General features: G+C 37.5%; 1 protein-coding gene across 5 annotated transcripts in view; it reads right to left on the reverse strand.

Annotated features, from left to right (window-relative positions):
* The window catches only part of NEO1 (neogenin 1), a 278,077-nt gene extending 257,134 nt beyond the window's left edge, over window positions 1-20,943 (reverse strand). For all 5 annotated transcript variants that reach the window (XM_077123854.1, XM_077123852.1, XM_077123851.1 and 2 more), the window contains exon 1: window positions 20,498-20,943. In XM_077123854.1, the coding sequence (XP_076979969.1) occupies window positions 20,498-20,627 (130 nt within the window). In that variant the 5' untranslated portion in view covers window positions 20,628-20,943. The remainder of the gene's footprint in view (window positions 1-20,497) is intronic.
* Between the last annotated feature and the right edge of the window lie 251 nt (window positions 20,944-21,194).

Below are 21,194 nucleotides of genomic sequence, written 5' to 3' on the forward strand. Positions count from 1 at the left end.
AAAATAGATGAATGGGAACTCCTCAAAATCAAATGCTTCTGCAATGCAAAAGACCATCAAAAAAGGTGAAAAGGCAGCCAACTCAATGGGAGAAAATATTTGGAAATCTCATATCAGACAAAGGTTTGATTTCCAGTATATACAAAGAAATCATGCAACTCAACAACAAAAGAACAAACAATACAATTACAAAATGGGCTTAAGATATGAATAGGCATTTTTCTGAAGCAGAGGTAAATAAGGAGTGAGCAAGAAGAGTTAAGAGGAGGTTTAGATTTTCTATTTGGTGAGGGTGTGTTTATTCGTTCTCTGTCTCCTGGAAACAATGAAATTATCTAAAATTGAGAATGTTGATGGACTGTGGACTTTGGGCCCTATACACAATGCCCAATGAATGCAAGCGGCTGAACGATACACTGACAGAGAAGTAGATTAGCAAACGACGGTATATGCTTATGAATGAAGGTTGTGCTGCTACAAAAAGGAAGAATGTCATGAGGCACGCAATGATGTGAATGAACATGTGGAACATTTGATGAGACAAAATAAGCCAGAAACAAAAGAACAATGGTCTGGTTACCTTCAGAAAACAGGGTCTAGATTGTGAGCTTTTAGAACAGACACATTAAATCCGGAGTGGTGATTACTTCCGGATTTTGAGAGGCTGTTTTATATATACAACCTGATATTTAAAGATAAGAATAAAGCTGAACAGGTTCGGGTTAAAATAATTCAGAATACAGGGGTAAAGAAGACGGTGTCTATATTTTAGAACCACACATACTCTTTGAGATCAATGGAAGAAAGGTTTATTTGATTTGGAACTGAAATTTTCTGTCGAGCATAATCTAATCCAACCTATCTGTATAGCTCATTCGAACAACTGAAACACAGGGAGTCCAGAGTAAGAAAGAGGTCCTTTAATCCTGTATACATTATTTTACTGCCTGGAAACATCCTAGAGCACATTAAGCAGATACTCAAAAAGTATTGGCAAAGTCCTCTGAGGGAGGGGAGAAAAACTATGAAACTATTAAACCTTACCAACAAGGAATCCCTTGATACTGTGTCAAACTTCAGGGACACCCAAATCAATAGGCCATGCCCTCGATCCTGAGGCTTACTCTTGTGAAGCTTATATTGGTAGTGGAGAAGCTTAGGCTACCTATAGGCATGCCTAAGAGTTACTTCTGGAGGATCTCTGTTGTTGCTCAGATGTGGCCTCACACTCTCTAAGCCCAACTCTGCAAGTGAAATCATTGCCCTCCCCACTACGTGGGACATGGCATCCAGGGGTGAAAGTCTCCCTGGAGACGTGGGAGAAGACTCCCAGGAATGAATCCAGACCTGGCAGCATGGAATCAACAATTCCATCCTGACCAAATGGGGGGAAAGAAGTATAACTAATAAAGTATCAGTGGTAGAGAGAGTTCAAATAGAGTCGAGAGGCTACTCTGGAGGTCACTCTTACCCATGCTTCAGTTAGACATTGTTATCTATCATAATCTGCCAATCCCCAACCAGGACCATTCCAGCCAATCCTATAGAACACCTAGGGCATTATATAAGATTCCACAAGGGTTCCAGGCACTAGAGTAACTTTCCAGAAACCTACACCCTCCAGATGGGTTCCTAGTCCAGATAAGTCCTGAAACCTAGCCCAGTCTCTCCAGAATAATATAGTTCCATCTCCCTACCCCATATTAGTGACAGATCCTTCCAATATCAAAAATTTAGAATTGCCATAGCCCAAACAACCCCAAAGAGAGGTATCAAAAGATCAAGGATGATGGTGGAATTATACATAGAAGATAGGACTTAACAAATAAATATGAATGCTGAATCATTAAACTGGTATCTCTTTTAGTCTCTAGTATTTTAGAGCAGCTAGAATTAAAAACCTAAAATTGTTTTAAGGCACATTATGAAGCCACAGTGGTCAAAACAGCATGGTATTGGCATAAAGATAAATATATCGACCAATGGAATCGAATAGAGTGCTCAGATATAGACCCTCTCATCTATGGACATTTGATCTTTGATAAGGCAGTCAAGCCAACTCACCTGGGACAGAAAAGTCTCTTCAATAAATGGTGCCTAGAGAACTGGATATCCATATGCAAAAGAATGAAAGAAGACCCGTATTTCACATCCTATACAAAAGTTTAGGTCTAAGACCATAAAACAGTTAGAGGAAAATGTAGGGAGATATCTTATGAAACTTACAATTGGAGGCGGTTTTATGGACCTTAAACCTAAAGCAAGAGCACTGAAGAAGGAAATAAATGGGAGCTCCTTCAAAATTAAACACTTTTGTGCATCAAAGAACTTCATCAAGAAAGTAGAAAGACAGCCTACACAATGGGAGACAATATTTGGAAATGACATATCAGATAAAGGTCTAGTATCCAGAATTTATAAAGAGATTGTCCAACTCAACAACAAAGACAGCCAACCCAATTACAAAATGGGAAAAAGACTTGAACAGACACCTCTCAGAAGAGGAAATACAAATGGCCAAAAGGCACATGAAGAGATGCTCAATGTCCCCGGCCATTAGAGAAATGCAAATCAAAACCACAATGAAATATCATCTCACACCCACCAGAATGGCCATTATCAACAAAACAGAAAATGACAAGTGCTGGAGAGGATGCGGAGAAAGAGGCACACTTATCCACTGTTGGTGGGAATGTCAAAGGGTGCAACCACTGTGGAAGGCAGTTTGGCGGTTCCTCAAAAAGCTGAATATAGAATTGCCATACGACCCAGCAATACCATTGCTAGGTATCTACTCAAAGGACTTAAGGGCAAAGACACAAACGGACATTTGTACACCAATGTTTATAGCAGCGTTATTTACAATTGCAAAGAGATGGAAACAGCCAAAATGTCCATCAACAGAAGAATGGCTAAACAAACTGTGATATATACATACGATGGAATATTATGCAGCTTTAAGGCAGGATAAACTTATGAAGCATGTAATAACATGGATGGACCTAGAGAACATTATGCTGAGTGAGTCTAGCCAAAAACTAAAGGACAAATACTGTATGGTCCCACTGATGTGAACGGACATTCGAGAATAAACTTGGAATATGTCATTGGTAACAGAGTCCAGCAGGAGGTAGAAACAGGGTAAAATAATTGGTAATTGGAGCTGAAGAGATACAGACTGTGCAACAGGACTAGATACAAAAACTCAAAAATGGACAGCACAGGGCGGGCCGCGGTGGCTCAGCGGGCAAGAGTGCTTGCCTGCCATGCCGGAGGACCCCGGTTCGATTCCCGGCCCCAGCCCATGTAAAAAACAAACAAAACAAACAAAAAATAATAAAATAAAAAAAATACTTTAAAAAAAAAAATGGACAGCACAATAATACCTAATTGTAAAGTAATCATGTTAAAACACTGAATGAAGCTGCATCTGAGCTATAGGTTTTGTTTGTTTGTTTGTTTTTGTTTGTTTTTGTGTTTTTGTTTGTTTTTGTGTTTTTTTTGTTTGTTTGTTTGTTTTACTATTATTATTACTTTTATTTCTTTTCTCTATATTAACATTCTATATCTTTGTCTGGTGTGTCACTAGTTCTTCTAAACCGATGCAAATGTACTAAGAAATGATGATCATGCATCTATGTGATGATGTTAAGAATTACTGATTGCATATGTAGAATGGAATGATTTCTAAATGTTGTGTTAATTTCTTTTTTTCTTTAATTAATAAAAAAAAATTTTTAAAAAAACCCTAAAATTGTGAAATTGTAACCCATTTCAAAGTCTGAAATATGTTCTACAACTAATCGTGGTGCTGTGTTTTGAAATTTATAGCTCTTTTGTACACACGTAACTGTTCACCATAAAAGAGGGGAAAAAAGTCAATTATAATGATAAAAAGTATTTAAGCCCTCTAGCTTCCTATATTCTGGAGCAGCTAGAAGGAAAAATACAAGAGAACTGTATCGCAGCCCATGAAAAACTCTGGGATCTATCCTGTAAACAGCCACTTTTTGAAGAGTGCTTTGAAAACTATTGCTTTTTTATTTCTTTGCTTTGTATACATGTTATACTATACAATAAAAAAAGTTAAAAAAAAAAAAAGCAATCCATTTCTGGTATATTGCATTCCATCAGCATTAGCATACTATACAAGTCACACAAGTCATATTTACAGTTATTAAAAATCATACTTCATTTGTTTAATGTAATTAATTTAAAGTCATTACTAATTACCAGTTCACAGTATCTCACAGAGCATACCAGTACTTCTGGGTGTTCTAACACTTGAACAAGTGTGAAAGTCACTGAATTAAAAACTGAAAAATGTATTTTGTCATATCAAATTTATAACATTATTTAAATAAAATACATATTTAGCCTAGGAGAAAATATGAATAGAATTAACTTACATTCACCTAAAATAATTTTTTTTTAATTAACTTACACAATGACAAAGCATTAATCAGGAAGCCTCAATTTAACCACCGCTTTCCCTAAACTACTATTTTTGTTGGGGGTTAAACGAAGATGCCAACTTTTCTTACAAAGTATTTTGTACCTATGACAGAAATAACCTGATCTTTCACACACAGCATACTGAAGCTTGCCATTTTCTTTTCCAATTTGCTCTTTGGCACTAGGTACTTGCCTCTCCTATTTCCTTCCACTATACTTCTGTCAAATCATTTCCAAAGTACAATTTCTAGACTGGAAAACTCGAGATTTAAGGTGAAGCAGATTCTCAATTGTTTTACTTCTAGATGAAAAGTTGCAAAATGCATATATAATGCTTCTACTTTTCTGTTTCATGTTTTACCTACCTTATTAAACTTTGAATTCCTTATTTTTTTAAAAAAACTTATTTGCTACATGTAATATGAGTAAATCTGATCATATACATAAGAGCATAATAGCACTTTATTACTTAATAATCTGTGATCAGTTGATCAGAAAATAAGCTGAAATTTACTGACCATAAAAAAAAGATGAGGAAATCAATTAAAATTATACGTAAGAATTTTTTTTTCAAAATTTATATGTAAGATTTTAACTGGAACATTCTCTACATATGTGAACACAATTATCTACCACTCTACAAATATTTATTTGCATTCAACAATCATTACATTGTCTAAAAAAAATTAAAAACAACATTTGTGCTTTGGTTCTCCGAAAAAAGGACTCTCGACCTCAGAGAAAAAAGAGGTACATAAAATTAAGGTTCTTGCCCCTGTCTGTACCACAAAACATTGCACAGGCCCGAAATACAGTATTCATAAAACACCTGTCGATTTAAAAATGCCTCATTTCATCAAAGGGTTCTTATTATGCAAGAGTTAATTAGCCTCATAGAGTCCTTCAATAAACTGCATAATTATACTCTACATGTACATAAACGTTATCAACAACAACAAAAAACTATTCTTTTATAATTGGGTCAGACACCAAACAAGACCAACTGAGAAAAAACACACACAGAGTAGATGATCAATTCAAGATGGCAAAACTGAGCTCAATTAACCACTGCCTACCCAAAACGCTACCTCCTCAATATCCACTGAAATAACCATTAAATTAAAAAAAGCCTGGGGTGGTGGGGGGTGGGATTTGTATTCCCACCGGAAATCACAGAAAGGTGTCACCTACATGTGGCCCTATGCTGCTAGCTAAGCATGTGGCTGTAGCACTCATCTTGAGGACAACGTGTTGAATAAAGCTTAAAGACAAGGGACAGAGGGAGAAGAGGTGGCCACCACTGCTAGATCCACAAGCAATTGCCAGCACTGCATTCTTCGTTTTTTAATTTCAGCACTGAAAACAAATGCTTTAGCAGGTAAACTTCCTGTCTCATAGCTGCCTGACCATACCTTGGCCCTACTTTCGGCAAAGCACTATATCAATTATTTATCAACTTAAAACTCTTGCAAATACAAAATTTTCTTTTCTTTCATTTAGACCTGAATATTAAAACAGGAACTCATGCAATCTTCAAAAGACTCCACCTCAACCAGCAATACTGAGAACACACAGAAACCATCCTGTCATCATCATCACCAGCCCTTCCCCCAATAAATACTTGAAAAGGGTCCAGAAGCTAAAAGAATGATTATTCTATGACCCAAAGCAAAATTTTCTGCTAGAAAATTTACTGATAGAGAACTCTAAATGTCATTAGAATTCCCAACTGCAGAAATCCCAACTGCAAAAATCCCAAAGAAACTTGAGAATGCTGCTTATATGAAAAGAGAACAATCTGAAATTAAGAAAGATTGCTTACAATCACAAAGCAACTGAGTAATTTTTCAAAGAAATATAATATAGACAGATTGGACCCAAAAGAAAACCAAAGACAAGCTTTAAAATTAGTTATAGAAGACAAATAGGGAGAACCATAAAAAGAGACATTGACAGAGTTCAGCTTTCAGAGATGACAAGAGTACAGTGGTTTAGATCAACTCTCCCACAGAGGATAAACAGAGAAACCAGACAAGACAAAACAGCTCTGTGAAGGTAAGCAAGACAATGAGGAATCAAGAGACCAAGGTAATGAAAAAATTCAAAAAGGTAAATCTGGCATTTGGGGCTGCTTTTTGCTTAAATTTGCATGCAGATTTTAGAAGTTACTGCTGAAGTGGCTAAGAAGATGGGCATAGCTTTCGACAAACTCAAACTTAGAAGGGACAAAAATTAGAGTTTGGGCCAAGGAGGTGGGGCTTGGATAAACTCCATGGCTGTAGATTAGTAAAGGGATGCCTAAAATATTTCAACTCACAGTCTGAAGCACACCCAATTTTGAATTACTTCAATCTCTGAATGGATCAAAGTGATTTGAGATTGTTAGTGCCTCTATCATAATCACCTACCAGAAGCAAAGGTAATCCTTTCTGGGAGAAGAGAGTATCATGTAGATTATCTCTATAATTTTTCATACATAATGCCTGACACACAATCACAAATAAACAATTAAGAGCTGAAATTATTCACAAATAAGAGCTGAAAAAAATCAGGAGAAATAACAGACATAAAAGCAACACATACAGGAACGCAAATGATGGAGTGGCTTAAAGCGATAAAATGCAAGATGGAGAACTTCAGCAAAGACCTGGAAACTATAAAAGAAAACAGAACAGAAATTCTGAACTAAAAAATATAACAAATGAAATTAAGAACTCAATAAATTAAGTGCAGCCTCTGGTGAGAATGTTAAAAAAGTTACAAGAGATTGTTGCTCTCCCTCTAACAAGCAAAATCAGCTTAGTGAGCTACAAAACCATAGTTTATCTGAGCCCATCAGAGACATGAAGATCCAAAGATGTCTAAGTGAACTGAATTCTAATGGGACAGTCGAAATATTTGAAAAGACAGTGGCCAAGAACCTTCCAAAATTGATGAAAGAGATCATCCCACAGATACAAGAAACTCAACAAAGTTTCAACTAGGAACATCATAGTTAGATTTATTGAAGACCATAGATAAGAGAACAAACCTTGAAAGTGGCAGGAAGCAAGGATCAAATTACCCAGAGTAAAAATACGACTGACAGCTGACTTTTCATTTGGTAAGAGGCCAACTGAAGGAACCAACAGGCATACCTCATTTTACTACGCTCTCTTTTTTACAAATTTAAGGTTTGTGGCGATCCCTCATGGAGCAAGCCTATTAGCACCATTTTTCCAACATCATTTTTTTAAAACTTTGTGTCTCTGTGTCACATTTTAATTAAGGTATGTACACTTTTTTTAGACATAATACTATTACACACTTAATAGACTACAGTATAGCATAAATATAACTTTTATATGCATTAGAAAACCAAAAAATTCATGTGACTTGCTTTACTGCAATATTCACTTAATTGTGGTCACCTGGAACTAAGCCCTCAATATCTCCAAAGTATGCCTGTATTTACAGGACTGAAAGAAAAGACTGTCTACCTAGAATTCCACACCCAGCCTCCCCCACCCCAGCCCCAAAAAAGCATTCAAAATCGAAGGTGAGATAAATGTTTTCAGACAAAAGTTGACAGTACACATCACTAGCAGACCTAACTAAATACTAAAGGATATTCTCCAGGCAGAAAGAAAATGGATCCAGAAGGAAGCTCAGACATGCAGAAAGAAATGGAGAGGAACTGACTGAGAGAGTAAATACATGGACGAATGTAAATGAATAATGGCTTATAAAATAATAATGTCTTATGGATATAAGACATTTAGTTATATAGAAAACTAAATGCATAAAAAGAATTGCATATAAACTGTAAGGGAAGGACAATTCGAGTTAAGGTATTCTGAACATACTGCATTGCCCAGGAAATGGTAAAAGTAATAAGTCAAAGATGCATATACAGGGGTGCAAGGGTACTTCATGGTAGAATTCTCACCTGCCATGAGGGACACCCAGGTTCAATTCCCAGCCCATACACTTCCAAAAACAAACAAACAAAAATTCAACAAATGGTGCTGCAATAACAGGATACATAAATGGAAAAAGAATGAAATGTGACACCACTATATAGCACACATACACAAAAAAATATATTTAGGAGCCATTAAATGAATGACAAAAGAATATACAGCTGGTAAATGATAAAAAAGGGAAAAACTGAGTAACTGAAAATAATCAAAAGAAAGTAAGAGAAGGGGAATATAGAATAGGTAGAAAGAATAGGGAGCAAATAATAAAATGGAGAATTTAAAGCCAGATGATCATCCACTATTATTAAATATAAATGGACTAAATACTCTAGATAAAAGACCAAAATTGTCAGGCTAAATAATAAATTAAATATAACTATATGCTTGACATACAACATAAATGAAGACAACAAAAAGGCTAAAAGTAAAAGGAAAGAAAAAGACCATTTAAACATTACCCAAAAGACAGCTAGAGATGATGGCAAAAGACAACAATGATGACAATTCACAGGAGGCCAACAATTCTAAATTCATATTTTTCTAATAATATAGTCTCAAGATAAATAAATAGTTGACACAACAAAAAGAAGAAACAGAATCATGGAGAACAGAGATAAGAGAGCAAATACACATATCTTTTGGAATTACAGAAAGAGATAACAAAGCAGAGGTAATAGAGAAATAAAAGAAGTAAACTTTACTAGCCTAATGTAGATTTGTGTAACCACTAAGTAAATAAAAGTCACATCATACAAACATTTTAAGTTTAAAAGTTTCAACTGTATATCAGAAAGAGATAATATGAAATAATCTAAATAGAACAAGCCATTCTATCTGCCATTCAGTATGAGGATGCAATATGAGATATGTACCTGTTAATCCAACTAAGTTTATTTCCTCTTAGTGTCTCTCTCTTAGTATCAGCACCTTACCACATTTTCTAGCTGGCCTCTCCATCCAGTATGTAATAATAAGAACAACAGTCTATATTTAATGAATGATTAAGATATGCCAGGCTCTGCTCTAAGCACGACAGTTGTTAACTCATTCATTGTTCACCTCAGCCCATTATGGTTGCAAGTTATTATATGTTATTTAAAGTAAAGAACAGTGTTTAGGACCGTCTTGCTAAGCCTCCCCTCCCCACTGCCCAGCACTCTACTCCACAGCCACATCATTGATGTAGGGAAAAGAACCGATATTACTTGAGTACTATCCCATTCATTCACACATGAGTTTCCCTATAAGATATCCATAAGCAAAATGAACTTCTTTACACAGCTCAGTTTCTAGGTAGTTATCCAGGTTTAACAGTGGTCTCTTCCTCTGCAGGCCTAAGTATATGTACTTCCTTTGAACTAAAGTAACAATGTATGTACATCCAAGCCTTTACCCTAGATTTTCTTTTTCCCTCCAAAGTGGTAAGGATCTGTTTTCATGGCTTAAACTACCACCACTATCAGTTAATCCTGAACATACATTTATTGCCTGGATCTCTCATCCGAGCTCTACTTCTGAAATACCTTAACCAACATGTCTGCTGGCATGTCAGACTCAAAGTGTCCAAAACAGAAATTACACCCTGCCCTCAAAGGTGTCTTTGCTACTATATTCTTGATTCATTTTCCACTTTGATACCACCACAGTACCTTGAGTTAAACTGGCACTGAAGTATTTCATCACCTATACTTACTCAGTTGTGTTTTTTGTTTGTTTGTTTTTTTAACATGGGCAGGACTGGGAATCAAACCTGGGTCTCCGGCACGGCAGGCAACAACTCGGCCTGCTTAGCAACTGTGGCCCGCCCTGTACTTACTCACTTTAAATCAAAATTACTCATCCCTTCTTAAAAGAGGGATAGCACCTGTTTCAATTTCTATTCTTTTTATTCAACTCAACGAAGAAAATATTTAACTCCTTTCCCTTTCAAAACAGAACAGTATGAAACTTTAAGCTTCATTTCAAGTGAAAATGAATTGTGGGTAGCAGAAATCAGATAAGCAGACTGACTTAATCACTCAGGTGGCTTATCATTAAGTTAAAAACCACAAGCAGCCACGAGAGTTTCTGACAGTTAGGAAGTTTTAAATTGTTCCTATTCTTTATTATATATTATTTGATTTATATTCATAAATGAACTAAAGATTTTAAAAAGGATATAAAATATGAGTAAAAGACATAAACAGACAAATCTCAGAAACAATATAAATTGATGGATAAAAATGTGAAAAGATACCCACCTCCATTAATACTTTAAAAATGCAAATCTTAAAGAAAGTTTTCTGGCAAGGGTATAGGAAATAGACACTCTCATTCATGTTGATAGAAATGTAAATCTGGCTTTTTGGAGAGAAAATCAGAAATAACTAAAAAATTCAGTATGCATACCCTTTTACCTCACAATTTCACATCCTATAGTACACTTATATTTTCACAATCTTAGGTATACTACAGTATACTTGCACATGTGCACAAAGATATTTGGAAAAATATATTCACTACATCATTTATTTGGAATCATAAAAACTGGGAGCACCAAACGGGAAATGGTTAAATAAGTTATATATATATATATATACACATCCATAAAATAAAATACCATATGGCGACCAAAACGACTGTGATAAATTTATATGTACTCACATGGAAAGATATCCTAAAACAAGGAGAAAAACAGTATGTACAGCATAATTCAACTTGTTATTTTTGTGATATATATATGTATTATATATTTTACATTTCATTGCATATATAAAACTGAAAATCTACTAAATGTGATTATCTCTGGAAAGAGGAAGGGGGACTTATGATTTCATTTCTTTAATTTTTTGGGGGGGGATAAGTTTCATATGAACAAACCCCAAGACTGAGGGCTCGGCCTATTGATTTGGTTGTCCCCACTGTTTGTGAGAATATCAGAATACTCCAAATGGGGAACTTGAATTCAATTTCATTTATTTTAATACAGTTTGAAATTTTATGTTTTTAATTTTTAAGTCAAACCAATAATTAACTCTACCTAAAAATAAAAATTAAAAATGTCCACAAATTCTTTAGCCATCAGGGTTGGTGATGCTGCTAATAAAGATAAATGCCCTGGCCTGAGAAGTAGGGGCCAGCAGCTTTCCTCTCACCTCAGACCCCAACTTGGACCCATATTAATTTGAGATATGATGAGACTCCAGAGATTTGATGGAAGTTGTATCTCCCAGACAGCAATTGTATCTATACTATCAGGGGGTAAACGAATGAGCTGGGAGCAGGCAATGTCAATTAGCGGTAACGGAGAGGGGAAAAAAGTGTTCTTCAACTTGGCTGAGACAATTATTTCTATTTAAGGGAAAATTTTTTGTTCTTATACTTATTTTAAGTCTTCTCTGCAAATGTAACAACTTGCTGTTGTCAAACAACCTTCGCAAGACAGCCTTTCTATCCACTTCTGATCAGCAATGGGATTAGAAATCAGATGATACAGTTTATTAGAAATGCATATGGATTAAAGGTAAATAGGCTGTAAACCAAGGACCTTTTGGACTGTATGAGAAATTTTCTCTTATCTCCCAAGTCTTCAATTATATTTTGGAGGGAAGGGCACGTGATGGTTGAGTCTTATGTAGGTGACGTGCTACTAGTAAATGGCACATGACTATAAGAAGTTCTGTACACAATTTCTTGGATGCCAGACACTAAATTAATTTAAAACAACTAAAACTCAAACTTCAAAAGCTTTCAAGAATAACCCAAAAAAGATCCTCAAATTTTAGTTATTATGTTTAAAATTATGCTAAAAATCCAAGATTTTTTTACTTCCAATTTGCTATTTATTCTAACCTTGAATTTACAGATTAAAATAATGTCAGGTGATTTTCTGCAGCAGAAAAACAGAAAACATTGTGTATTCAGTTTCTACATAGCAGCATTCTAAAAATTCATCTGCTCAGGACTCCTCAGTAAATTTTACTAGCTATTACTGATGAGTAATAAATCCTGAAAACTGATATGATCAATCTCTGGACATATAAAAGACCATGGGAATAGTTGCACCCTCCGATGGCTCCATTATCAACATCCCATATATTCAGACATTCATATAATTGTTTCACTTAGAGTAAATGAAAAATAACTCCCTCTCATAACCCTGGTCTAATGGCTTAATGAAACTAAGAACTACTCTAAAGATACAGAACCAGAATTATGAGAAAAAATAGCACTATTCCTTGATCAACAATAACACTATGATTCAAGAAAGTGTTTCTCTACTTACAAAGCATCGATGGTGCTTTTATCCTCCAAACCAAGTTATCTGTTATCTATCTTACTTCCAAATTAGACCAAAGGCTTCCCAAGGAGAGAAAACATATCCAGTGCATCTTAGCATCTCTATAATGCACAGCTTTCTGCATAATTAACCCTCAAAGATATGTGTATGTAAACAGCCAAAATTACTTAAGATTTTAGCGTTAGCCATAGAACTGACTGACTTATTAGAAATTTCAATTTAAAAATTCTTACTATAAAACAATTTTAAATGTCCTTTAAATGATTTTTTTAAGAAGAAAAGCAAGGATGCACAATCTTTATTTCAGACTACTCAACTGCTAACTCTTTATTAAGAAAAATTCAAGTACTAATTTCAGTATAATAAAACCTATATAGCTTCACAACTGATTACCCCAGATACCAACTGCTATGTCTTTCTCCCTTTCCTTACATTTAGGATTTATAAGGGCATACCTCCTCATTTCAGCCAGATCTGTAGCCTGGTCCTCTAACTTTCCATCTCTTACACGCATTAAAGTAAGCATCTAAAATTTCTAATTTAAAACATTTCACAATGGCTTAACACTGACCCTGTATTTCCTGAACTCAGACTTAAAGCTATTTTTATACATATAAAATAAAATAAAACTACTTACAAGCAACTTAAAAATTTTTCCCAATCACATCCCACTTCACACCAGAAAAAAAGAAAAGGTATACAACTTGACAAACTTGACATTTAAAGAATAACAAATGGTAATGCTTGCATGCAAGAACAGAAATAGCTAGTGTTCAAACACAAGAAATGGAGAGAGGTCCTTGAACTGAGATATACCCACCAACTCTATTTTATGGACATTAAAGTTATAGAAAGTTGGAGGTAGAAGGGACTTCTGAGATTACCTATTAGCCCATCCCCTCAACTGACAGATGAATCAGAGAAGCTTTGTTTGATGGGTGGAATTGTGCCCCTCCCAAAGTCACATTCAAGTCCTAACCCCTGGTAGCATGAATGCAACCTTATCTGGAAAACAGTGTCTTTGAAGACGAGATTAGTTCAAATGAGGGCAAACTGGGATAGGGTGCATCCTGCTCCGGTATAATTGGTCTCCTTATAAAAAAAAAGGGGAGGGGGGCAGGGGGGGGGAAAGAGACAGAGAAACACCAAGGAGAAGATAAAGGAGCCAGAGATTGGAGTGATGCGTCTACAAGCCAAAGAACGCCAACCAACACCAGAAGCTAGGAGAGGGAAGAGAGGATTCTCCACTATCGGTTTCATGTGCCACATGGCCCTGCTGACACCTTGATTTTGGCCTTCTGGTCTCCAGAACTGAGAAGATCACTTTCTGCTGTTTCAAGCCATTCAATTCATGGCACTCTGTTATAGCAGCTCTAAGAAATTAATACACTGTGCCCAAATATTTTTATTGGTGAAGAGAAAATAATGGCCTAAGTACTAAATGCTTGCAATTAAAGGTAAAAATACCTTGAAAAAATTGTGAGTACTAGTCAATAGTATTATTTTTAATGATGTCATTATTCTTCTACAATAAATGGAACCTTGAGGCCCACATATACACAAAAATGATGTTTTCACCTGTAATCCCATGTAGGAAATGAGCTTTACGGTACAATCCAAAACATAGAGGGAAAGACCATATACTGAGAGATATTCATCATGGCGTTCTTCACTACAGCAAAATATTGAAAAGGAAAACTTCAATAACCACAACTGGAAAACAATAAAATATTAGCAGCATTATGCCAAGTGATAAGAGCATAGATTTAGATTTAGAGCATAGGTTTAGAGGAAAAGCTTGGATTCAAAGGCCTACTTTTCAATGCTGTGAGACCTGTAGCAAGTCATTAATCTTTGAGACTCAGTTTATTTATCTGTAGAATGGGGGATATTACCATCTTCCTCACAAGGTTGTAAAAAAGACTATATACACGTAAAATGGCTTGGCACAGTACCTAGAGCTCAGTGAGTATTTGATAAATACTACATTTTTTGGCCACTCTTAATATTACAGTCATTGACCAGAATAACATACAGGCATTTTAAATAACAGGTATATGAAAATCTGTACATACTGGCATGGAAAGACCTCTAAGGGACTGTTAAGTGAAAACAGCAAGCTGAAAACAATAGATGATCCCACTTATATAGTAAAAAAATATGACTATACACACATGTAAATGCAGAGGGAAAAAGTATTAAAAGTGGTTATTGAAGGTAGAAAATGGAATTTATTGATAGAAGTGATAGAAAATTTTACTTTATAGACTTAACCGTTTTAACTCAAACATGCATTTAAGTATTTTTAAAATGACAAAAATAATGTATCAACAAAGAAGAATGACACATTAAGGGAAAGCATGTATAGATAAATTTGTTCATACAACATGACTACAAAGCAAAAAGGAAGTGCCATATAGACAGTGACTAGAAAAAAATACACTAATATCATAGCATTCCTTGTCTCTCCCAAATTTTTGAATGAATAAACTTTGCATTCGAAATTGGGCGATGTTTTATAAAAATACCTTTCTATAGCTTGTGCTCCCTAACGGGCAATTTTTCAATCTTAAACACAAGACTTTAAAGTTGAAAAAATATTCTAGCCACTGACCTCATTTAGTGCTCTGGTCAATATGATCTTACATTCCATTTCCCCTGACTGTTCTCCTACTGACGTGCTTTTACTCAGAAGCCAAAATGCTTACCAATAACATGGTACATACCTCCCGACCACATAGAAGTCATGAATAATATAAAGTATTGGGAAAAAAAGATAAGTACATAAATAAAATAAAAGAAACGGAGGCCCTATATAATGAGATTTATTAATGTTGCCCAAATATTTGTATTAGTGAAGAGAAAATTCATAAGGCAAAAACCAACAATAATCAATTAAGACAACAGAAAAAAACTACACTTCAATAAAATTATAATATATTTAAAGTTCATAAAGAATCATTAAAACCAATTTATAAAGATACAGGACTTTGCAGTTTACAAACAAGTCCACATTTCATTCTTCAGACAGTCCAGTTACGGAGGCAAGATGTTACTCTTCTTTTACTAGAGCCCCAATTTACAAATATGTGGGAAGCTGTAAAACTGTGAGTTATATCCCAAATCTTCTGCCTCCGTAACAGAAGTCTTTTTACACAATCCCACATCATGTACTAATTTTCATAATTTACTAAAAGCAGTCACTCATCTGAGCATTCGTCCTGGAAATATATTATTTCTTTTGTATCTTCTTCTAACAGCCAAGCAGAACAGGGCATCAGTGCCTTCTCATAAATGACTCAGAAATATCACTGATGTCCTCAAAGATGACAAACTAATAAACACTAAAACTGCTACATATCCACAGGAGGAGAACCAAATTCACAAAAGTTCAGAAAACTAAGAGCTATGAGAGTGGCTGAAGGAACTAAGGATATTAACTTAGAAAGAAGGGTGGAGGTAGAGGGGAGACAGGCAGAAAGACACACAAATTCTGTCATCGAACATGAGAAGAGCCATAATATATAGGAACCAGATGTGTGCTGTATGGTCCCGGGAATTAAAAACAAAGGCAATTCAACATTCACTCAACAAACATTTATTGGTTATCTACTCTCTGCCAGATGCTTGTGCTACGTTTGTTACACTAGTGACACAAAGGTGAATAATACAAAGTCCCAACCCTCAAGAGGTTCAGACTAGTAGAAAAGTCAAGAAAATAACACAAAATGGGAAGTACTAACAAAGCTATGAAAACAGAGATACTGATGACTGTAACCCTCTTTGGTGGAGGGGGCTAGTAGAGAAAAATTCATTGAATAGATGAGCAAAAGTTTTAGAAGTGGATGAAATGGGACATGGTATTAACAGGAAGAAAGACCAACCAACACATGCCACAGCATGCACACATGATGCAGCAAAGTCAATGTGTTGTGATAGAATGTAAGGTACATAATAGTGGTGCCTAGAGATGAGATTTTAACTGATGAGGGAAATGGTGGAAAAGATCACAAAGGGCCTCACAAGCTTCATACCAAGGAATTTAGATTCAAACAGTGGAAAATCAATAAGAAATTTTAGTAGGACAATGGTTATGATCAGAAAATATTTAAGAATGCTCTCTAGCAGGAGGTCAGATTTCTAGAGGATAACAGTGGAGACAAAGAGATTAATTATAAAGCTACTACTGTTAGTCCACATAGGACTGAAGATGAAAAGATAAAGATTGAAGAAATATCTAGGAAGGAAAAAAACAAATGGTACTATTGGCTACGGAAATGAGAGAAAAGGAAGAGTTCAGGATGATTTAAGATCTCAAAAAGGGTTAAGTGGGTTCGACAGTGATGCCCAAGGCAGTTAAAACAGGAAGACAAGTCCATGCATTCATTCGAACAACCTGAAAGCCTGGCCAGGAGGTAGTTTGATACTATTTGAAGAAAGGGGATGAGGGAAGCAAGGGGAAGAGAAGCAAAGATTTGTTTACATTTAGACTTGTATAATGCAAGGTGCCTGTCTAGTGAAGCTACTAAGTGGCACGCAAAGAAGGGTTTGGTCAAGGAGAGTCATCAGTTTAAAAGAAGCAACTGAAGACAAGCAAAGAGTATACAAAATGATATGAACTTTGGATACCAATATTTAATGAGTGGGAGAAAGAAACCTGTAAAAACAAATGAAGACTAGATCAGGCAAGTTAAGAGCTGAATCAGGACATCAAGTGATATCAAAAGAGGCAAAAAAGAGAAAATTTTCAAGAAGAGAAAGAAGCTGGTGAAAATTACAGTTAAATAAATGCACAGCATAAAGCTAAGTTTTCTAACAGAAGTCATTCAAAACTGGAATTGACTGTCTTGAAAAGTAATGACTCTCACAATCAAGTAAATGATTCAAGCAGAAGTGGTAAGTAAAACCATCGATGAAGGATGTTGAGGCGAGGATTCTTAGTAGCTCAGCATATCTAAAGTCTAGGACGAGGTAACCTCAAAACTATTATGATAAAAAAAATGACGTTTCATCAAATACTCTTTTCCAATTTGACCAATGAACGGGATACCTGACTATTCGAATAAAACAAAAGAATTTATGTACATCTCATGTAATTCATAAGCAACCACTATTGAATTAAAATCATTTTCTAATTCTACTCTTGGAACACACATAGTCGCTAGAGAAAAAAGAAGAAATTGTTGATATGATCTACTTTAAATTCAAAGTGATTTTAACTGAGCTCTCGCCATTATCCTCCAAACTTTCTCCATTCTGCATTCCATTTCCACCGTTAACATTCCTTAACCCTTTTGCCCTAAAAAGAAAAAAGACGACTTGCATTTCACAAGTGCCCTGCTGTCATCTTCCCATAGTTTCTTACATATCTTTTCAGTAATCTGCCATTCCTTTCTTTCTCAAACCAAATTATGTCCTACTCATTTCCAATCCTCCACCATTCTGGACATTTTCTAAAACCAGGCCCCTTCATGCTTTCCTTTTTCCTCTATTCTCTGCATGTCTTCATTTCCCCTAAACTGGAAAAAGACCTTTCATTTATCTTGTTGTCCCATGCCCTATTTTTCTTTTTAATACCAAACATCTCCTACCACCTCCTCAGTCTAATTTTCCACAAATAGGTTTGAGTCTACCACTCTGCAAAAATTTTTAAAAATTAAAACTACTGACAAATGATACCTGATTTACTGAGAGCTTGTTTCAGTTGCTGCTTACTCAGTTCCCAATTCCCTTGCTCTCTTCTCAGGTTATGACAGAATTGACCAACCCTCCTTCCAGCAGTTATTTCTTTTCCCTTTGTAATGAGGGAGGATGGTTTGTAGAAAGCATTCTGGACTAAACCAGAAGCTCTGCGTCCTAGACCCAACGTTACCAAGGATTAACTGGGAGCCTTCCTACCTCCACTTACTCACCTTCCCAGATCCCAGCTTACGTGTCAACTTCTGAGACACCAGTACATACTTTCTCAAAAATCTATTCCTCTTTGTAGTGCTTATCACAATTACTTAATTATATAATTTGAGGTTGAATGGCTATCTTTCCCATCCATTCACCAGACTGTAAAGCACCAGGAATGCAGAGAGCAGCTGAACAATGCCTCTCGCACCTCATCCGTACCAACTAAAAAAGCATATCCTGAATTAATGTTAAAACGAACAGATATTCAGATCATTTCCTAAAAGACTGCTTATATTATTTTTATTAACTTAAGCAATAAAATTACTAGCACTTTATTTACTTACAAGATTACTGACAAAACTTCAAACGAAAACTCCACCTATTACCTTAAGCACATAATATGATGATCTACCAATTGTACATATAAAATTAAACAAGAGTGTGAGGGAACTTGTTTTCCAAGACAATTAACATTTCTCTTGCCCATCTCCACTGAAAGAAAGGATTGGATCAGTTATCCACATTTCAAGGCTGAAATGTGTATTCTAAACCATGTAAAGGCTGAATGTGGGAGTACACACCATGTTAAGTGATGTTAATTTTATACTGAAACACTATGTCAACATATCTGCTAAGGTAGTATCGCTTTGTACTCAAGGTTTAAAGCTTTTCTTTAACACTGGCAAAATCCATGAGCTACGGACTCTGCAAGACAATCCAAAGTAAAGTTTATCAACCAAATTATAATGATGTGTGATTTTAAATATTATTTCGCATGTATCAGAGAAAAGCAAGTAATGGGTTAGCAATGAGAGTTGCCATTCTGCCTGCTCAAATGACTTTCCAACCTAAAAATTTCAAATCTCACACAAGTAAATAAAAGGTTTGTCAAGTTTTATTCTATACCAATTTGGTCAAACAATTTTAACAGATGATGGGCAAATCTATCCTTCCACTGCTGACCTGAGTGTGCCCTCCTCAACTATATAATCAGGTCTTTATGGGTAGGCTTGGCGTTTTTGTTAATTGGTCCCCCTTAAAAAAGAGAAATGCAGGTGATTTCGTTAATCTATAATATTGAGAAGAAAACTGAAAATGTCTTTTGAAGCTAAATATATTTAAAGATTGCCGCCCGAAAACAACCTACCCGTACTCAAAATCCGATGGTTCGACAATTCCCTAGGTTAAAAGTGGTTAACAAGCTTTAAACATAGTTATAATCCCCAGGAAACAAGAGGCATTTCATAACGGAAACACTAACAGCTATAATCACTTGGAACCATTCTCCAAGGTATCCTCATCTTTAAGTCAACACCACTGACTCTGAGGCGGCAATTGTGCCCCTCTGACATCCTCTTTCTTCCGCAGACTTGCAGCTCCAATCAGTGCACGAGGAGTCCCTCGAGATAAGCCAGAGCTTCCCCGGGACCTCAGCTGGGAAATCCCTGGCCAGAGAATGCGGAGTTCAAACCACCCCCACTCCCACCCCCCCATCTTCCTTTCCTGAAAATTAATGAATTGGCCATACGATTGTTTATTTAATGAGGTGTGTAGTGGCCTCTACTGGTGCTTGTGTGAGCACAAGAATGTCCCACTCTTACAAGTGGGATGAGCCTGGGGGAGGGGAGGGAGGAGAGGGGTGAACCTGCCTCCTGGTACAAAGCACAGACCTAGAGCCGGGGGCCCCAGATGCACCCCGCAGCCCCCCTCCCGGCTATTTCACTCTTGACTATCCGCGACCCCCTTTCTCTCAGGCAACCGGAGGAGAGGCAGAGAAGTTCCTGCACGTTTCCTTCTGGATCCTAAACAAAACACTGCAGCCGCCGCCACCGGTGCCGCGCCCCCACCCCCACCCCGCGCCCCCGGCCCACCCGGCCCGCGCCCCTAGCGGCTCGCCGCTTACCTGGGGACTGCGGCGGGGAGCCGTTCCTGGCGGCCGCGGCGCCGTGCTCCTGGCGTCCGAGCAGCAGCAAGCAACAGAGCCAGATGGAGGAGGTGCCGAGGAGTCGCCGGGCTCCCTGCTCCGCCGTCATCTCTCCCCGGCGAGTAAGCGGCTGCTGCGGCGGCGACAGTGCAGCGGAGTCCTCGCCTCCTTCCCTCCCGCACTCCTCAGCCGGTCCCTCGTTGCAGGCTCCGCTCCCGCAGCCGCCGCCGCCGCTGCTGCTCCAGCCCGTCCGGGCCCGCGCGGCCCCTCTCGCGGGAGGGGAGACTCGGGGGCGCCTCCCTCCTGCAGGGGGGCGGGGAGTGAAGGAGAGCCGAGAAGAGGGAGTCAGTACATTCCGGGGAGGGGGGGCTCTCGGTCTCCAGGTTCCAGGCGCCGCCACCCGCCGCCGACTCCAGCTCCACACACCAGAGCGAAGGGGGCGGAGCCCACGAGCGGCGGGGGTGGGGGGTGGGGGGTGGGGACCCTGGGCGCGCATACCCGCGCACACACGAGCGCGCGCCTCCCTCGCCCGCACAGCCCGGGCTTTGCGCGCGGCCTGCGCTCGCTCCAATCCCGGCAGCCGCCTCGCGGGCCGCGGTGGAGGGCGCAAGGGCTGGCGCGAGGGCAAGCAGCAGGCCCGCTCCCCTCCCCCACGCCGCGGACGGGCGCGGGGCGC

This window comes from Tamandua tetradactyla, chromosome 12, assembly GCF_023851605.1.
Source record: "Tamandua tetradactyla isolate mTamTet1 chromosome 12, mTamTet1.pri, whole genome shotgun sequence".
Taxonomy (NCBI): domain Eukaryota; kingdom Metazoa; phylum Chordata; class Mammalia; order Pilosa; family Myrmecophagidae; genus Tamandua; species Tamandua tetradactyla.